The 16859-nt window shown below is 39.0% G+C and overlaps 2 protein-coding genes across 5 annotated transcripts; both read left to right on the top strand.

Annotated features, from left to right (window-relative positions):
- The first annotated feature begins 16 nt into the window (after positions 1–16).
- GTF2H3 (general transcription factor IIH subunit 3) lies at positions 17–5916 on the top strand. Of its 2 annotated transcripts, none has more exons than XM_068412851.1 (13): positions 17–70; positions 432–511; positions 862–968; positions 1585–1748; positions 2005–2067; positions 2320–2349; positions 3163–3191; positions 3277–3351; positions 3870–3923; positions 4151–4219; positions 4345–4480; positions 4563–4599; positions 4684–5916. In XM_068412851.1, exons 1-13 carry the CDS (start codon positions 61–63, stop codon positions 4751–4753), a joined length of 924 nt encoding a protein of 307 aa, XP_068268952.1. In that variant the 5' UTR covers positions 17–60; the 3' UTR covers positions 4754–5916. The 2 variants fall into 2 exon arrangements, with proteins under 2 accessions (XP_068268952.1, XP_068268951.1); XM_068412850.1 differs by having other exon boundaries at positions 859–968.
- Positions 5917–6271: 355 nt separating this feature from the next.
- On the top strand, positions 6272–16781 carry TCTN2 (tectonic family member 2). 3 transcript variants are annotated; one of them, XM_068412667.1, is made up of 18 exons: positions 6272–6390; positions 7191–7304; positions 7619–7692; positions 8436–8631; positions 8871–8971; positions 9219–9415; positions 9650–9773; positions 10425–10560; positions 11262–11324; positions 12157–12285; positions 12554–12631; positions 12882–12962; positions 13267–13378; positions 13773–13876; positions 14256–14412; positions 15060–15185; positions 15702–15790; positions 16601–16781. In XM_068412667.1, the coding sequence occupies exons 1-18, from the start codon at positions 6312–6314 to the stop codon at positions 16714–16716; spliced, it is 2076 nt and encodes a 691-aa protein (XP_068268768.1). In that variant the 5' UTR covers positions 6272–6311; the 3' UTR covers positions 16717–16781. The 3 variants fall into 3 exon arrangements, with proteins under 3 accessions (XP_068268768.1, XP_068268767.1, XP_068268769.1); XM_068412666.1 differs by having other exon boundaries at positions 11262–11327; XM_068412668.1 differs by lacking the exon at positions 16601–16781 and having other exon boundaries at positions 11262–11327; positions 15028–15185.
- The last annotated feature ends 78 nt before the right edge of the window (positions 16782–16859 follow it).

Raw genomic sequence — 16859 nt, 5'->3', positions numbered from 1 at the left:
GGACCGTGGCGTGACGTCATCTCCAGGCGCCGGGAGCAGCTGGTACCTCAGGCCGGCGCTATGAGCGCGGGTGAGGCGGGGGGGTGGCGGGGAGCGGGTGGGGGCAGCCGTCGGGGCCCAGCGTGCCTCAGCCCCGGGCAGGCCGGGCCGCGGCTCCTCCGGCGTCCGGGCTCCTCCTGGAGGAGGTGGGAGGCCGACAGCGGAGCTCTGGGGCACGCCCGGCTTTATCGCCCCTGTGCCCCCTCAGTGAAGCTCCGCCAGGCCCCGGCCGGCAGGTTCCCTGTGTTCCCGCCACGGGCTCGGCTCGGCTCCGGCTCCCCTGGGCTCCCGGCGGTCCCGGGAGAGCCCCTCTGCTCGCGGGCCTTCAGTCGCTGCTGCTGGGGCGGTCGCACGGAGCGCGGAGTGACGCTGCTGTGCTGTCACTTTTTCAGATGATGAGCTGAGCCTGTTGGTCATCGTCATTGACACCAACCCGATCTGGTGGGGAAAGAAGGCGCTAGAAGAAGCTGAGGTACCTGTTCTGGGTGGTGGTGCTACTGATGGTGATTTCTGAGGGAAAACATTTATTTTTTTTTAAATCTTAGTAAGTAGGCAACGGATGGGGTTAGTCTTTGATTTCTGAACTATGCTAACATGGTCTGCTAAAACAGATCTAATGGATATTAGAATATTCTCTTAAAAAGAGCAACCCAGTGTTGTGTATTTTTCAAAGTTCTTTTTCTAAATGCTTCCTATTAAGAAAGGAAGCTTTTTTGGCATCTGAAAACTCAAGTTCTTTAACTGCAGTTGCTTGAGAGATTTCTTCTAAATTACTTAACTGTAAACGTTATTGTGCTGTATCTTTCTTCTTTTTCTCAGCAGTTCACCCTATCAAAATGTATCGATGCAGTGATGGTACTGGGAAATTCGCACTTAATTATGAATCGCACCAACAGGCTCGCTGTTATAGCAAGTCACACGCAAGAAAGGTGTAGTTGCTTCTTATTAGTGTAAAAGTTTAAAGTGCACTTTTGTACATCTGTCTCCTCATTTTCTTGTTGGATTGAAGTATGTAATTGAAACCAGGTTTAAAATGCATAACATATTGTCTTAAAAGCAGAAATTAACTAAAACTGTGCAGGAAAAAAGAATCTGACTTAGTGCCTTACACAAAGCAACAAAAAGACCTGTAAGACAGAAGGGAGGCTTAAACAGAATTTTACTTAAAAATACATTGAGAGGGAGAGACAGAGAGGATGGTGGAGATGTGGCGAGCAGGACAATGCAAGTGGCAGAAGTTTCCTGTTTAGTGGATATTTTCCCCCAGATGTTCGTGAGTCCCAGGATCTGCCCCTAAGTGCAGGCATGGTATCTATTTGCCAGTTCTCTTAAAATGTGTCTTGAAAGGAGGGAGATGAATGTGGGTTTTATTCCATTTTAGGTTTGAAGATTGCCTGCCTTATGTAGTCTCCTTAATGTCTAAAGCATTAAAATTATTTGAAATTATACTTCAGGGTATTGCTGTCTACAGCTGATTAGTTTATGGCATTTTTTCTTACAAGGTGAAAGACAGAACATGAATACTTTGATTTTTCTCTGTTTCAGCCGTTTCTTATACCCTGGGAAGCGTTGGGCTTTTGCAGATCTCTTTGGAGATGGCAGTAGTTCCATGGAATCTAATTGCTCTGGCAGCAAGGATGGAAAATATGAATTGTTAACAGCAGTAAATGACGCAATTGCAGAAGAGATTAAAGACCTCATGACAAAAAGTAAGGAAAAGAAAATTCTAGGCTTACTATACAAAACTGCAAATCACTTGGACTCTCAAGGAGTTGTAGGAATTTCCTTTATTTTGATTATGTGAATTTTAATATGTTTAAAGTAGATGAGTTTATTACACTTGGCACTTCACACCTCTGCATTAATACTTTTTGCCAAAGATAAAGTTGTATTATTTGGTATGGTCAGGTTCAGCAATTGGTTTTATATATAACAGTAACTTCTGCAACTTCTCTTGTATCGCAGCTGACATGAGGGGCCAGCAAACAGAAACTCTGTTAGCAGGATCACTTGCTAAAGCGCTTTGTTGTATCCTTTGGATCACGGAATCTTCGAAGCCTGGGTGTATTTTTTAAGACTGTTTCTTATAATATTAATTATGCTTCAATATAGGTTTTACTATTCCTGTTCTGTAATAATACTCAAAACTGAAATGTTTGCCTAATAACCGTGGGTCATGCGTGTTAAAATGTGTGTTGGCTAAGGTGGTGAATGTGTGGTATGGATACCAGAGTTATTTCCAAGAACAGAATGTCGATTCCTTAACGTTGGCTAATGTAGTTATCAACAAGATGAGCAAAGAGGTAAAAGGTGAGGCCTCCTCTCTTGTTTTGAGTAATTACATAAACATTTGAATCAGAATAACAGGTATAAGTGCATGTGTACATACAAACCAATATGCATATGTTTTGACACATCCCCGTTTCTAAGGCTGGCAATAGTAGGTACACATTTATCCTGATCATTTGAAGTTGCCCAGTTTAAACTAGGTCTGGGTGATGATTAGAAGTAAAGGACTTGATTGCTAGTCCACATTCTTACTCTGATTTTCTGTTGCATGCAAGTGAAACGAGTAAAACTAACTGGAATCTCTTTAGAAAAACTGGAGGCCGAGAGGAACTTTTTGAAAGTCACATGATGCACAAATCTACTTCCAAAGGGCCACCCGCAGAGCTGTGATGACAGTTGAACTTTTTACTCAGTTTTGGACTTGTGACTTCTTTAATCAGGAAAAGTGCTATTTGGGCAAATAGTTTTGCAAGGAGCAGATTGGACTAGAATCAGCTATGCATTTCAGATCACTTTAATCAATGAGAAATACCACATAACTTGAGATACGTGTTTCAAGCAGTGAGTTGGTAATGAACAACTTTGAATGTTTCTTTCCTGATCAACATTGAACTGCTTTTGGACAATACGTGAAAGGGGTCTGCTTTCATAACAAGTCTGAATTAGTCTCCAGGTACTTGTCAAATATTTCTGCTGCTCTCTGTGCCACTGGGACTATAAAACAGTTCATACACATATTTTGGCTGAGATGTTAGATGCGACAGAACTACAAGGGCAAACTACAGGCAGTAGAACCAGTGTACTCATGCATTTCTTCTTCTTTTCAATACTTAGCTAATCAAGAAATGAAATCAAGGATTTTGGTAAGAACTTTTGCTGTCAATTTTCTTTTAGTCTTGAAATCCAGTGATGATGTGTAAGCTAACAAGTTTGAATTGCTTTATTTAGGTCATAAAAGCTGCAGAAGACAGTGCACTGCAATATATGAATTTTATGAATGTGATCTTTGCAGCACAGAAACAGGTGAAGCTGACATTTCATTTTGTTATCTATTATCTTTTATTAATGTGCAAAGATAACAGAATTGTTCATTTCTCTTATGATTATGATCTAGTTAAAGACTCCTTGAAGTGAAGCCTGTCATGGCCAGGGTGAAAGGTGGTAACCTTTAAACCAAGTTTAAAAAAAACAAAACAGATCCATATCACTACATCTTAACATAAAGGGGTTGCTAGACTAGTTAAAGATTACTGTGGAAGTACAGATAGTAGCCTTTGTCCCTCCTTGCAGGTAACATGTACAGGGTACCTTTGATAGTTCTTTTATTACCATGTGTTAGAAGGGAGATGTTGGAAATTTGGATTTGTATTCTGACCAAGTGAAAGAGCTTTGCTATGGCTGTACTGGTCCTGCAGCTGTAAAAGCATGTGCATTTTTATGTGGAGTGCATTTATAGCAGAAACAGATCATGACAATAACAGTGAGGCTACATTGGTCCTACCTGAATTTGCTTTTCATGTGTTTAATCTCTTTTCTTGCAGAGTATTTTGATTGATGCCTGTGTCTTGGACTCTGATTCAGGTCTTCTGCAACAGGTACAGACTTCTTATTTGCTGTTTACATTTATTCATAGATACTTGATGCTGTATAGTTTGACACATTGTAAAGCTCTCTTCTTTTCTTTGTTTCAAGAGTGGGTGTGGAAATATGTTCAGTGGATCTGACAGTTATAACATGCAGGCGTTTTGCAGTATGTGGATATTTTAAATATCCTGTTAATCTCATAAAACATAACAATCTGATCATGCTCTCTGCTTTCCAGGCTTGTGACATTACAGGTGGCATATATTTGAAAGTGCCCCACATGCCGTCCCTTCTGCAGTATTTGTTGGTAAGTCTTTAAAAAACACTTCAGTGTTTTTCCTGTGTTGGATGTGAAATCTTACTGACTTCATGGACAAGGTAATACAGCAGTACCCTTCCAATGTGCAAAATATTTTTTCTCTATTCGTGCAGTGGGTATTTCTCCCTGATCAAGAGCAAAGATCACAGCTTGTCCTTCCACCTCCTGTTCATGTTGACTACAGAGCTGCATGCTTCTGTCATCGAAATCTTATTGAAATTGGTTATGTGTGCTCTGTGTGCTTGTCAAGTAAGTTTATAAATATTTAAGAGTCTGATTTCTTACATTCAAATGAACTATTTTAGTGAAAGTAGATTCTTTTATTTTTCAGTATTCTGCAACTTCAGTCCTATTTGTAGTACATGCGAGTAAGTGTTTTTTCTTCTTGTTTCAAGGATGCGTGTGGAAGTATGTTCAGTGTATCTGACAGTTCCTTTTTTATGTTGTTTCAGGACTGCTTTCAAAATATCATTGCCACCTGTCATGAAAGCTAAGAAGAAGAAATTAAAGTTAGCTGGGTAACAACGTTATGTAAATGCATTGTTACCTCCTCCAGTAATTCCATGAAATGGAATATACGTGAGAAATTGATGGCACTTTTTATTGGATATGAAAGAGAACTGTATGCAGTGTTACTACTTGTTTTTTAAGGGATAAATATTTAAATCTTGTGTCTTCTACACAGCCCTTTAAATAACAAATCACTGTATTACCATGTAACCTGTGCTGTTTTAAATACTAATTCTTAATTGTGAGAGGAACCAGAAGGTATGCTGGCCACTGCAAAGTTTCACACCTCCAAGTTATTTTCAAAGACAAGAAAGCTGATTCCTTTCATATGTTGGTGTAAAGGTAAGAATGACCATTTCTGGTGTGTAAGATCAGAACCTTAGCACTGTGTTATTCAGGGACTTCAACTTCTTGCTAACTCTTTCTAGCAATTTTTGGACTGAAACAGCATCAATTTAAAATAAATGAGCCAACATTTTCAAGATGGTTTAGATCCCACTTTTTTTTTTTTTTTAAAGATGTTAATTCCCCTGCAGGTGCACTCATGTATTCATATTCCTTTGACTGTACTGTCTCTGTGTTTGTAGTTTCTTTCTCAATTGGGTATCTCTTCATTTGTGAATGAAAAGGCCCCGTTTTGTTTAAAATAACTTCAATAAATGCAGACTAACTGATTAGTCTTTAAGGTTGTATTTTGAAACTGGAAAACAAAAAATGTAATTTATGTGGTGTGACAGCAGGCACACTTTTTAGTATGTGTTTTTACATCTGGTATTTGACAAGAATGAAGGTGCTTTGATTGGTGTTGTTTATGGCAGGATATGAGGGTATGCTGTGTACTTCTGAACGTGGCTTTCATTTAAACAATCAATCTCCCCTTTTTAAAAAGTAACTGTGTAGTTTGGTGTTTTAGCCTGTTACTAGTAACTGATGTTCTCCTGAAAGGAAGAGAGAGTAATTGTTTCCTACACAGAAAAAGACTAATTTTTTTTTCCCAAGGTGTATATGGGAATTTATGTCATGTCTTGTACTTAGATCAGGGTTTTGTCAATGTAACAGCTCTTGTGCCAGCCTTGTACGGGCTTGCTTGATTGCCAAAAGCCGTTTTGTTTGAAGGCTGTATTTATAATTTCCTTTGTATAAAACGTTTGTAATAAAACCTGTTCTTTTTCAAATGTGGTTAGATACTGCTCTAATAACAGATATTTTTAAGGGTGAGCTACACGGCCTTCTTGCAATTTTATTGTGTAAAAGTGTAGCAGTGTGATCTGGCACTACCTGAAGTGCCTGAGGGAGGACGTGGTCTGTGTGGAGACGAGGGACAGACGTGTCGGGGCTGTCGTGGTCGATCCCGCTTTCGGCTGTGCGGTCGCTACCGTGAGGAGGGGGACAGGGGGACGCGAGGGAGCCCAGCCGGGTGTGTGACGGGCCGCCTTCCCCGGGCCCGGGCCGCCTTCCCCGTGAGGCGGCCGCGCTTCCCGCCCCTTCCCGTTGCCATGGCGCCGCGCTGTGGCTGCAAGATGGCGGGCGGGCGGCAGCCGGCCCCGCGGCGCGGCGCGCCTTAGGCGCCATGGAGGCTGGGTTCCTCGGGGCGCTGCTGCTGCTGCTGCTGGCGGCACCCTGCCCCGGGCAGCGGGCTTGGCACCCCGGTGGGTGGAGGGCGTCAGGGGCCGCCATGAGTGGCGGCCTCCGGGTGGGCGAGGGGGAGGCTGCTGAGGGAAGGGGGCCGAAAGGGCGGCCGGGAGTGTGGGGAGAGGGGGGTCGGCCTGCTGCGCGGCCTGCCCGGGTGGGCATGAGGGGGGGCCCCGGGGGTTCTCCAGGGACTGGGAGGTCGGGGGTCTTTGGTGCCCCTGCCCCAACCCGAAGGTGCTGGCCCTGGAGTTTTCTGCTTAGCACTGGGGGAGACTGAGGGGGGAAGGTGGAGCTGCTTATGTCGGACCTTTCAACCTTGGTAAAGTCTGTAAAGGAAATTCTAGTGAAACTCCCAACTTGGAGCCCTAAACTTGAAACTATGTCCACGTGCAGAGGGCAGTAGTGTGCAATTACTAGATCACAGGTAGCGGTATGCCCCTGATACCCTCCATGGCCGCAAGAAATTACAAAATGTGTATTTAATTCAGCAAGAATTGCTAAATGTTGTTGCCTGACCTGGGTAGTACCTGCATGGGCCAGTAAGTGCTGCAGTCTCCTGCCTTAATGTTATACTACTGCGTGTTTACTGAGCATCTTGACAAATGTAAACTTAAAGTATAGAAAGCTATGGTGAACCCACTGCTCTGGCACTTTGTGAGAATGTAAATACAATCCTGTACCAGCCATCATGAGATGTTTTTGTGCTATTTATGACAATTTAAAGTATAGGAAGGTAAGAACCTAGCGTAAGACCTAAATATGTCTTACAGATGTTACCTTTTTCAGTGTGTGTTAAGACTTGTTTCTTTTTTTTTAGTCTTTCAGCCTTCATTTATCCATATGTCAGGGCCCAGAGCAAATTCGTTTTTCCTTGGAAATTCTTCAGGAGTTAATTTTTCTATAATTTTAAGTTCTGTAGATAAAGAGACAGGTAAGAATACTCCACTTGTTCTTTTTTTTTCCAAATAGCATGTAAATAAATATGTTTGAATTCTGAATATTTTTTCTGCCACAAAAGTTACTAAAGAAACAGTAATGCACTTTGCTTAGTGCTTTAATAGTTACTGAAATAGGAACTCAAAAGGACTTCTGCTGATTAAGCCCTTAGTCCTCTGTTGATTCCTTGTCAGCCAAGTCTGAGGGTCTGTCTACTTGAAGGCACAAGAGGAGTTTAAATGTACTTCTAATTTTCCAGTCTTTTCTCAATGACAGTGGAATACTTTTTTAATTTTTATTTTGATATAGGAAAATTGCAACTTGCAAATTGCAGTGGAAGTAAAAGAGCTGGTGATTGGAATTTGAATGTAACATCTGGTATGGTATGTAAAATAGTGATTCTTCGTAATGGGAAGGATTGAACTGTCATATATTAAGGGCTAACGAAATACTAGCAAAACGTGAATGTACTAACAACCCAGTTTGAATGTCTTGCCTTTTTTCTTTTACATGTCCCTTTGTGTGGATGCCTTTGCTGGAGTTTGCTGAGGTGCAGCTTTGATGCTGGTTCCTCGTTGTACTCCTCCTCTCCAGAACTGCCCGCACTTCCTGGCTCTCTGTAGCATTTGAGATGTTTTCAGATCTGCTGGAAGGAGCTAATAGAAATAAAAAAGTAGTGTTTTTATACAGGATGAGCTATGGAACATCTGTATTTATTAGACTTGCCTTCAGTGTTATGTTATACATAATTCTGTAGGGGTTTGATCAACTCTGCAGTCATTCCAGTTTTCAACTGAAGGTATCTGTAAATACTGAAATTCACTTTTCGGTATTTGTTCTTTTCTTTAGAATTGTGCACGTGATTTCTGAGGTAACTTAATCTGTGTGCATGCGTTAAAAAGTTCTGTGTGCAGCTCGTATCCTCACTGTATTTGCCTATCTCAGCAGCAGACTGTTTATCATTCCACTCCCAACAAATGTCTGATTTTATATAGGAAGAATACCATTGCGTGGTAGCACTGACAAAACACAGTGCTACTGACACTTCTCTTTCAGAAGCTGATGAGTGGTATAAATAAGAGTAATTTAATACAAGCTTGTCGAACTTTATTTTGCATTTTTTCAGAACCCTTCCAAAGTGATCATAAGCTTGACTAGAAACCTGCAGTTGTGTTTGCCCAATGCCACTGACTGCTGCACAACACCTCTCTGCGTGGTTGAAACACTTCAGGTTTTAGCTTGCCGTGATTCAGTGATGTTGGCACATCTCCTGATTCAAGCTGAAATATATGCCAACTCTTCCTTTACAGGAAATGTGTCAGGTAATTGTTTAGATATGCTACAGAAGAAATGGCGTTTTGGCTGTTCTTTTCCTTCTGTATATGAAAAAAATAAAGAATTGGGATTTGGGCAGCAGAGATACTGAAAAATTGTTAATGGAATTTAACAAAAGATTTGTACACAGTTGGAATAAACTGTAATGCACATGGTCTGTTTATTGGGATTCCATTCCATATAATCTGATATTATCTTCTTTTTTTTTTTCCTATTTCTTTTACAGAAAATGCAACTGTCATCCCTAATCAGGTGTTCTGGCCCTTGGGCTCTTGTCCTTGTGACTTGACAGCTGGAGCTTGTGATGTTCGTTGTTGCTGTGATCCGGTACTTATTTCATATTAAACTCTGACCAAGTGTTTTCAAAATTTCAAGGCTCTTTCAATTGTCTGGGGAGAGAGAGAGGTACTGTATGTTTTGTACTAGAAGGAGGGCTTGTCTGGATTTTCCAGTATTACTAACAGTAAATGTGACCTTTCTCTACAGAATTGGTTTGATTACCTGTAAGTATGACTGTAGTGCCTACGGTAATGCAATTACCATGATAAAAAGTGACCGTTCTTTTCCCTTTCAGGAGTGTACACCAGACTTGAAGCAGTTATTCAATGGATCATGTTTCACTGGAGTGTTTGGTGGGGTTGTAAACCCACCTTTTGATCAGCTGTGCTCTTCTAATTCAATGGAATATATCCCTGATTGGTTTCCCTTCCTTTGTGTACAGTCTTCTCTTAACAACACACCATTTCTTGGCTACTTTTATCATGGCTCTACGTAAGTCTTAACAAAACTTATTTTCTCAACACAGCATTAGGCATGCTACTGAAAATGTAACCTGTTTTTATAATGAAATTTGTTTTGAAATTTGAATTTTAAGATGTGAACTTTAAATGCAAATGGAGAAATGTCATTGCTGCTATATGAGAACGGGGGACATGAAAGCAAATGTATAATTATTTGTGTGAGGTATGGAGTAAAGGATTGTTTAATTTTTAAACTTGTTTGCAGTTCGACACCCAGAGTCCCTCCCTTTAAGATCCCTTTACAAACTTCTCCTGGGACACTTTACACTGGTTACAGACAAGGAGATCCAATTATGACCGAAGAAAATGAGTATTTTACCATTCCCCAGGTAATCCCTTCATGTTCAGGAGCTTTTTGGTTCCTCTTGGTTTGTTTGATACTGTCTGTATATGACACTCCTTATGGCTTTGTAACCAGATTCTGCAACTTGCTGTTGTGAAGCGGTGGAATATATTTTCCACAACAACAACAACAAAAAGGCACAAAATCATTATTAAAAGTAAACATTATCCTTCCTGATCCCCCTGACCATCTCCCAAAACGGTAATGTCTTAATTATTTCAAGAGGTAAAAGCAAGCTTGGCACCCCAATTAATAGTTCATGGCTTATCATATTTCTCTATTTTTTTGGTTTGCCAGCTGCATTATTGAGTTGGTTTTCCCTTTGAATCTTAGTCATCTGGTTGTACTTTTTTCAAATTCCTTTTCTATTTTAGAGAGACTTGGTTATAACTATTTTGACAAATTGGGATCAAGCCATACTGTACACTGAAACTATTTTGAAAGCTTTGCTTTTTAAATTTTTACCTTTCTCTTGCTACAGATTGAGATATTTTGATAACATCAGATTAATTGTTTGTCAAAGTATCACATAGCTGTAGTACACAGGTGGAGCATTTCACTAACAAATAGTCTTAAAATGAAAAGCAAGGGGCTAGAAAAGGGTCCAACATACTTTTTTCTGTTGAACTACCTGCAGCAATCCATGGCTGGACAGTGTGTTGGAAACGCCCCCGTAGCGTATCTCCAGAACTTTGATGTCAAATGCCTTACCAATCTAGCATCTTACACAGAAGGACTGCCCCATGATGTGAGGATAAACAGTGGTACTGGAGGTATGCTGCATAAACTCTAGCAGAAATGTGCTTTATGTTTCTCAGAGCTGCTAGAACAGAACAAACCCAAGGGCCGTTGACATGGCAGCTTCATGTAATATCTGTGTTATCTGATGGCTGTAGTTCAGCATTTGGGGATGTTCTGTTCCTGTTTCTGATGACCTTCCGGCAAGTGTCCGACTATTTCCCAAGATTTGGGATATAAGAAATGGTGGGATTGGCCTTTGTTTCCCATTTATCTGTTTTTGGTGATTCGTGCTGGTTATGGCTACACACGACAGAACAGAGCATCTCTCCCACTTTGTATTTTCGGACTGTTGCAGAGCCCTTCTTCTGTCAAGAGGGTGCAGTATCATCATTTTAGAATTAGTGAGAATTGGTTACTTTCTGCATTACAAAAGTATATACTTATGAAGTGTCCTTCTGGAGTTTGAGATAACATGATTACCAGCATGAAGATAATTTATTTTACGCTATGTAATTGTCTAATTTTGTTCATCTATATTACCTTTGTAAGACACAGAGATAAGTAGCTGTGCTCTCAAAATACATAAACGGATTGGTCCGTTACCCAAATTAATTTTCTAAATAATTTTCTACTCCATTTTCGTAACAACAAGGATTGCATCTTGGATGTGAAAACAGTATGTCTGTCTCTCTTATTAGTCAGGATTGCTGCAGTGTTTGTTTTTTATTCTCAGACTTCATCCAGCAAAATGTCATCTATAGAACCATCACTGACATGGGCAAATTCATCACTGAAGGTGGTATGTCTCTTCTGTTTAATAAATATGTTTCTTACCTAACCTGGACTATATAAGAAATAGATTATTTTGATGCCTAAAATGTTTACCTGCTGCAGTTCTTAGGAAGGATCTTGTATGTTATCTAATGCTCAAAAAGTCAACTGTTTGCCTTACTGCAAAGCACAAAGTATTTAATTTACCCCAACTTCATTTAAAGTTGGTCAAGAAATTGGGTCCCTTAGCTTACATTAAAAGTAATTTTTGAGAAGAAAAAAAAATAAAGATACAAAGAATGCTTTAAGAAACTTCCAGGATGAACATGTAAGTGGAATGGGCAGACTGTAAGCAGATGTATAGATCTCTGTTTTGTAAGCTCTTGTGCCTTTTTAAGGACCTTTTTCAGCCAATGAAGCAGTTATTTGATGTAGAACAGTGGTTCCCAGTCAGTGGGAGGATAATGCAGCACAAATGAAACTAATGGAATCCAAGCTAATGTGTTTTTCTGGGCAGCGATGGCTCCCTGGGAGGGATGAAATGAAAGCAGGAGTCCCGAGTCCAGAGAAGTGCATCAGCTGGTGATGTCGAGTCCAGTGCTGGGCTCTTTTGGAGAGGTTTGTAGCTACAAAAGGAGCTGGAACTGCTGATGTTAAAATATTGATGGGCCTAGGGGATTATACTGTCGCACTGTCCTAATAAGATGGGACTTAAACAGTAAAATAAATTCTCTAAAAAGATGAATAATTTCCAGAATTTTACCAGAGTTTTTTAATGTGTTCTATTTCAGCCACAGTAACATCGCTTTCTAATTAGCAGTGCTTTTCATTATGGCCTTTTTTTTTTCTTCTGCCAGAAAGCCTTCATACTGCTGAGGTTGTGTGTCAAAATGTCACTGTTGCAGAGCATTATACGTTCATATGGAAAGACAAGAACATAGAGCAAATAAATGTCACAGTCTTCCTTGGAAGTTTATGTGATGGAGGTATCATGAAATTTCTTTTACTATATTTGATTTACTTTTTTTTCTTCAGCATGGAAATTCTGTGATAGAATCTCTTATTTACTAATACTTCTTTAAAAAGAATTTCCCCTGGACTCTGGAAAGAAAATTTATGGGGCTGATTTCCATTAATTTGTATTATTTTGAATCTTCTGTTACTAACGAAGGATGGACGTTTGTATTCTACATAGAGCATACTTTTTGCTAATTTACTTATTTAAAAATAAAGTAATATTTTTTCTTTTACCAGAAATACTGACACAGAGATTCACAGTCAAATTTCTGAGTTTAAAGAGTACTAATGCAGCAGAACTGTTTGGGAATCCAGGTATTAATACTTTATTTTGCCCCTTATGTTGCTAGCCCCCACCTTCCTGTCAATACACTGCCGGTTGTAATAGTGGTGATTGGTTCTTAGGCTTTTGTTGTATAGATATTGATTATTTAAAGTGAGTGTATTCCTACTGTAATGGAAATGTCTCTTCGTTTACTTCAAGATTGATGACATTTATTATTAAAACAATGCTAATGCTTAAAGATTCTTATGCAGTGTTCACGATTTACTCTTCCATGTTTAGGTTATCAAGTTGGAAAACCAGTGAGAGCTGCAAATTTGAATGCTTCTGATACTTTTGGAAGCCTAAACATTTGGCAGCCAGGTACTGGCTTGTGAGGTTGCAACTTCAACTGTAGTCAATGTTAAAATGTTTGTTTTGTTTTGTTTTTTTTTTTTTTTTAACATATTTTAGTTAAGAATCTCTTCCAAACTTTGCTTCTCTAGACTATTCCCTAACCTTTATTCCGACTTTCTTGGAAAACTTGAGTTGAATGGACTTGTAACTATATTTGAACTTACCACCTGGTGTTTCACATTCTAAAGTTTGATGTTTGTAAACAGAACTGAAAGCTAGAGATCAAAAGGTTGATATAAGAAAGCTCAAGTAAGATGTTTTCATTTCATAGCTGGCAGAGGTTTATGTGTGTCGGCAACTTATACACCAGTTTTATTTGGACTAGATTCGCTCTCTGGGTGCATTCTAGAAGTTGGTATTAATGAAGACTGCAGCCTTTTAAGGTGAGCTACATAGGTGGAAATATTTTTCCCTGCATCTATCTTGTTGCTTATTACATGATTCCCTACAAGTGTCTACTGTCAGCACTGTTACCTTCTTTTTAAATGTTCTGTGTGCATTTCAGCTTTCTGTGGTCGATAGTCTCACTTTTTTTTTTTTAAGGGAAATTATAATAAGGTTTCACTGAAATCTCTCTATATTCAAATGAGGGTTATGTTGGGGTGGAATGCTTTGCCATTTCTTCCCTTCAACAGATAACTCAATAGTTCAAGTTTGTTTTTGTTGAGTGATAACATCTTTCAGAGGAAACTGACCTTATGATATAATAATATTGCAACTTAGAGTGGTAGACAGTACAGATTTACTTTTGTGTAATCTTACATTTGTATTTTGCAGAGGAAATGTAACTGAGAAATTGAATTCATTAATACAAGCTACTCACATTGGAAAGAGGGACAATTCAAGTTACAGTGATCTAAATGACTGGGTGGAAATTATACGTAAGTGAGGTTTGCATTGGTGTTTATAGTCTACATATACCCATATGATGACTACAGCATCTCAAAATAAAACCAAAATGTAATTTCAAATGCCTAAAGATGTCTGGATCCATCTATGCCTGTATGTGTATACACATGCACATAACTCAATATGTGTACAGATACTGCACTAACGTGTATTTTACTGTCGGCCTGTATACATATTACTTGGTTTTAGTTCTCTGTTGATAAAATACTTCTTTATCTTTATGTGTGTTTTTTGCTGTGTTCCTGTGTGACGGTTACCAGTATTTCACTGGACTATGACAATAATAGAATCATGGAAAATATAATGTTTTCCGTAATATTTCCATTTAAATAACTCTGTTCTCCTTCATAGGTCTTGATCCATTTCATTCTGACGCCAACGTGAGCTCTGGAAGCTTAAAAGGCATTTGTCCAGATATTCCTGCAAATCTGAATATTCACATAATCTTTGCTGATGTGGGTGCAGTACAAGGGATTCCCCGGCAGGAGATTCTTGCTGTGCAGATCAGGTAGAGGGAGTTGTCTCTGGCTATCTAACAAATAAATGTTTCATTTTGAGACTTGCTTACCTAACATATCCAGATTAAATTTTACAAACAAAAATGTTATTTTGTTACTTCTGATTTTTTACATGGCTTTTATTTGTGCAAGCCAAATTCCTTTGAGCAGAACCAGGTTTGCCTTTCTCCCTCTGAAAAAAAAAATGGTTATAAGTAGATAATCTTTCTACTTCACTGAAATATTAAATAAAATCTACGATGCTGTCAGTAGTAGGCATACGTGGGGCATTCCATGAGAAGAATACTTTAATTTCTTGTTACGTGGTGGAAGTGACAACGTTGTCCTGTGTTATGGCTTACCCCAAAGTAGAGCTCTTCTTGAGAGCTGTGGTAAATGCTTTATTCTTTCCTGAAATGGGGAATTTTCACTTTGCAAACACTTTTTTTTTCCTAAGTCAATCCCAATCAAATAAATAGGATTCTGTTCCACTTTACCTCATTTCCAGACTTTGCAAGTTTTCTCCCTGCATGGTATTGAAAATCCAGAGATCATCAACCTCCTCCTAAATACTGTGTATTTTGTCCTTTCATGGTTATGTTTAGGCTCTAAATTTCCATTTACAGCCCTCAAGTAATAGCGATGCATATTCTTACAGTTACTCAACAGTCACATGGCAATTCCAGTGCGGGCTTACCTGCGAGAACAGCATCAGCTTTCTTCCCATCACTGCTTCTGTTCAGTTTGTTAAAGTGCCAGCTCAGCCACCCATTCCAATGACAAGGTAATTTTTGTAAAAAAATTGATACTTCACATTATGTTAAGCAGATGTAATGTGAGTAGCATTGATCAAAAGGTTACTTTAGTTTGGTGGAGTACAGAGCAAGAAGGCCTGGTCCAAAGATTTATTGAGTAACAGTTCTGTTAGTGACAATCTTCCCCTGAGCATGAAGAACATGAAGGGCTGTAAACTACTCTGTGAAGCTGTCACTTGGTTTTAGCAGAAAAGCTTCTGTGTTTGTTTACTTGAGTGGATAAAGGGGTGCTGAGTGAGGCTCCCAAACTATCCATTGGCTGAAAATGTTTATCACAAAATGACTAAAAATTACAGTAATGGACTAGAGGGGAGGCTCCTGTTTTTACTAGAGAAAAAGATCTTATATAAGAGAATAACGAGAAGCTTGCGGCTTAGTTTTGTTTTTTCCTGTAATCTGGACACCTTTTCACTCTGTTTTTTCCACTTATGCTAGTGTTCTGGTGCTGTAGTTAATAAACCTGGTTTGTTTTTTTTTTTTCCCAGATTTCAGATTAATTACACAGAATTTGATTGCAATCGAAACGATGTGTGCTGGCCACAACTTTTTTATCCATTGACACGGTTTTACACAGGTAAAAATAATAAGCAATGTGTAATGCCATGAACTGGCCATATTTCTTTGAAACATAATTAGGTGTGTAGACTTCAGTCTGAAAGAATGCTTTGTAGTGGGGAATTAAAATTTCTCTTTTAGAAAGAATGGTCCAAAAAATCTCTTTAATTTTTCCCTTGATAAGGCATTAATTTCTTAGTTAGACTAGTGGAAAAAATAATTACTAGGAGTACTTTCTGGATAAGCTTGAAATATTGTGAGTATCTGTTTGGCAAAGACAGATTCTTTTTCACTCCCCTGTGGAGTTTGGAGAGAGGTCTGATTTCTAAGGCAAAGGAGACTATATTGATTTATGGTATTGTTCTGTTCCAATTCCCTACTGTAATTGTCGCCTTGTCAGTGCGCATCATTGCGTTGAAGGGTGGAGGGAGCCTTTGTTTCTCACTGTGCCAGTATGTTCCAGTAAAAATTTGCCATGTTAGTAAGACAGTTAATTTTTAAATTTCCTCTGTGTAAAGCTGTGGTGGATTATGTGTCGTGGGAGACTCTGTAGGTACCGTCTGGCATTTCAAAGGGCATCAAGGCACTTGGACTCTGTTCTGAGCTGCATGGACAGAGGCAACTGCCTGTGTTTATTATCTGCATGACTTCAGGGACTAAAGTTATACAAAGTATGAAGTTTTATGAGTATGAAGCATCTTACTTGCTTATGCGTCACTATTTTATTCAGGCTATGCATATACTTTAATCTGTATCTTTTGGGTTGTTGTCTTAACTAAAATTTAGTTCCCATATGCTTATACTTTTTTCTTTTTTTTTTTTTTTTCAGGAGAACCATATTCCCAGAGCCTTGCTAAAGGCCTGTCATTGGCATTTCTTGTTTTACTTGCAGCAATTATGAGTAACCCTTGGTTTTCTAAATTATGCAGTAGTTCCTTGGTTTAAAAATGTTGATGTAAAGAGAACCACTTTTGTTAATATTTTAAGTACTTTGGGGTAAAATTTATGGATAAATATTTCTGGATTTTTTAGACATTTTATATTTAAAGATACATAAAATGAATACTCTTATGATATACTGAGAATGG

This window comes from Nyctibius grandis, chromosome 14 (assembly GCF_013368605.1).
Source record: "Nyctibius grandis isolate bNycGra1 chromosome 14, bNycGra1.pri, whole genome shotgun sequence".
Lineage (NCBI taxonomy): Eukaryota > Metazoa > Chordata > Aves > Nyctibiiformes > Nyctibiidae > Nyctibius > Nyctibius grandis.
Note: the sequence above shows the minus strand (reverse complement) of the source record. Positions and strands in the feature narration are given on the sequence as shown.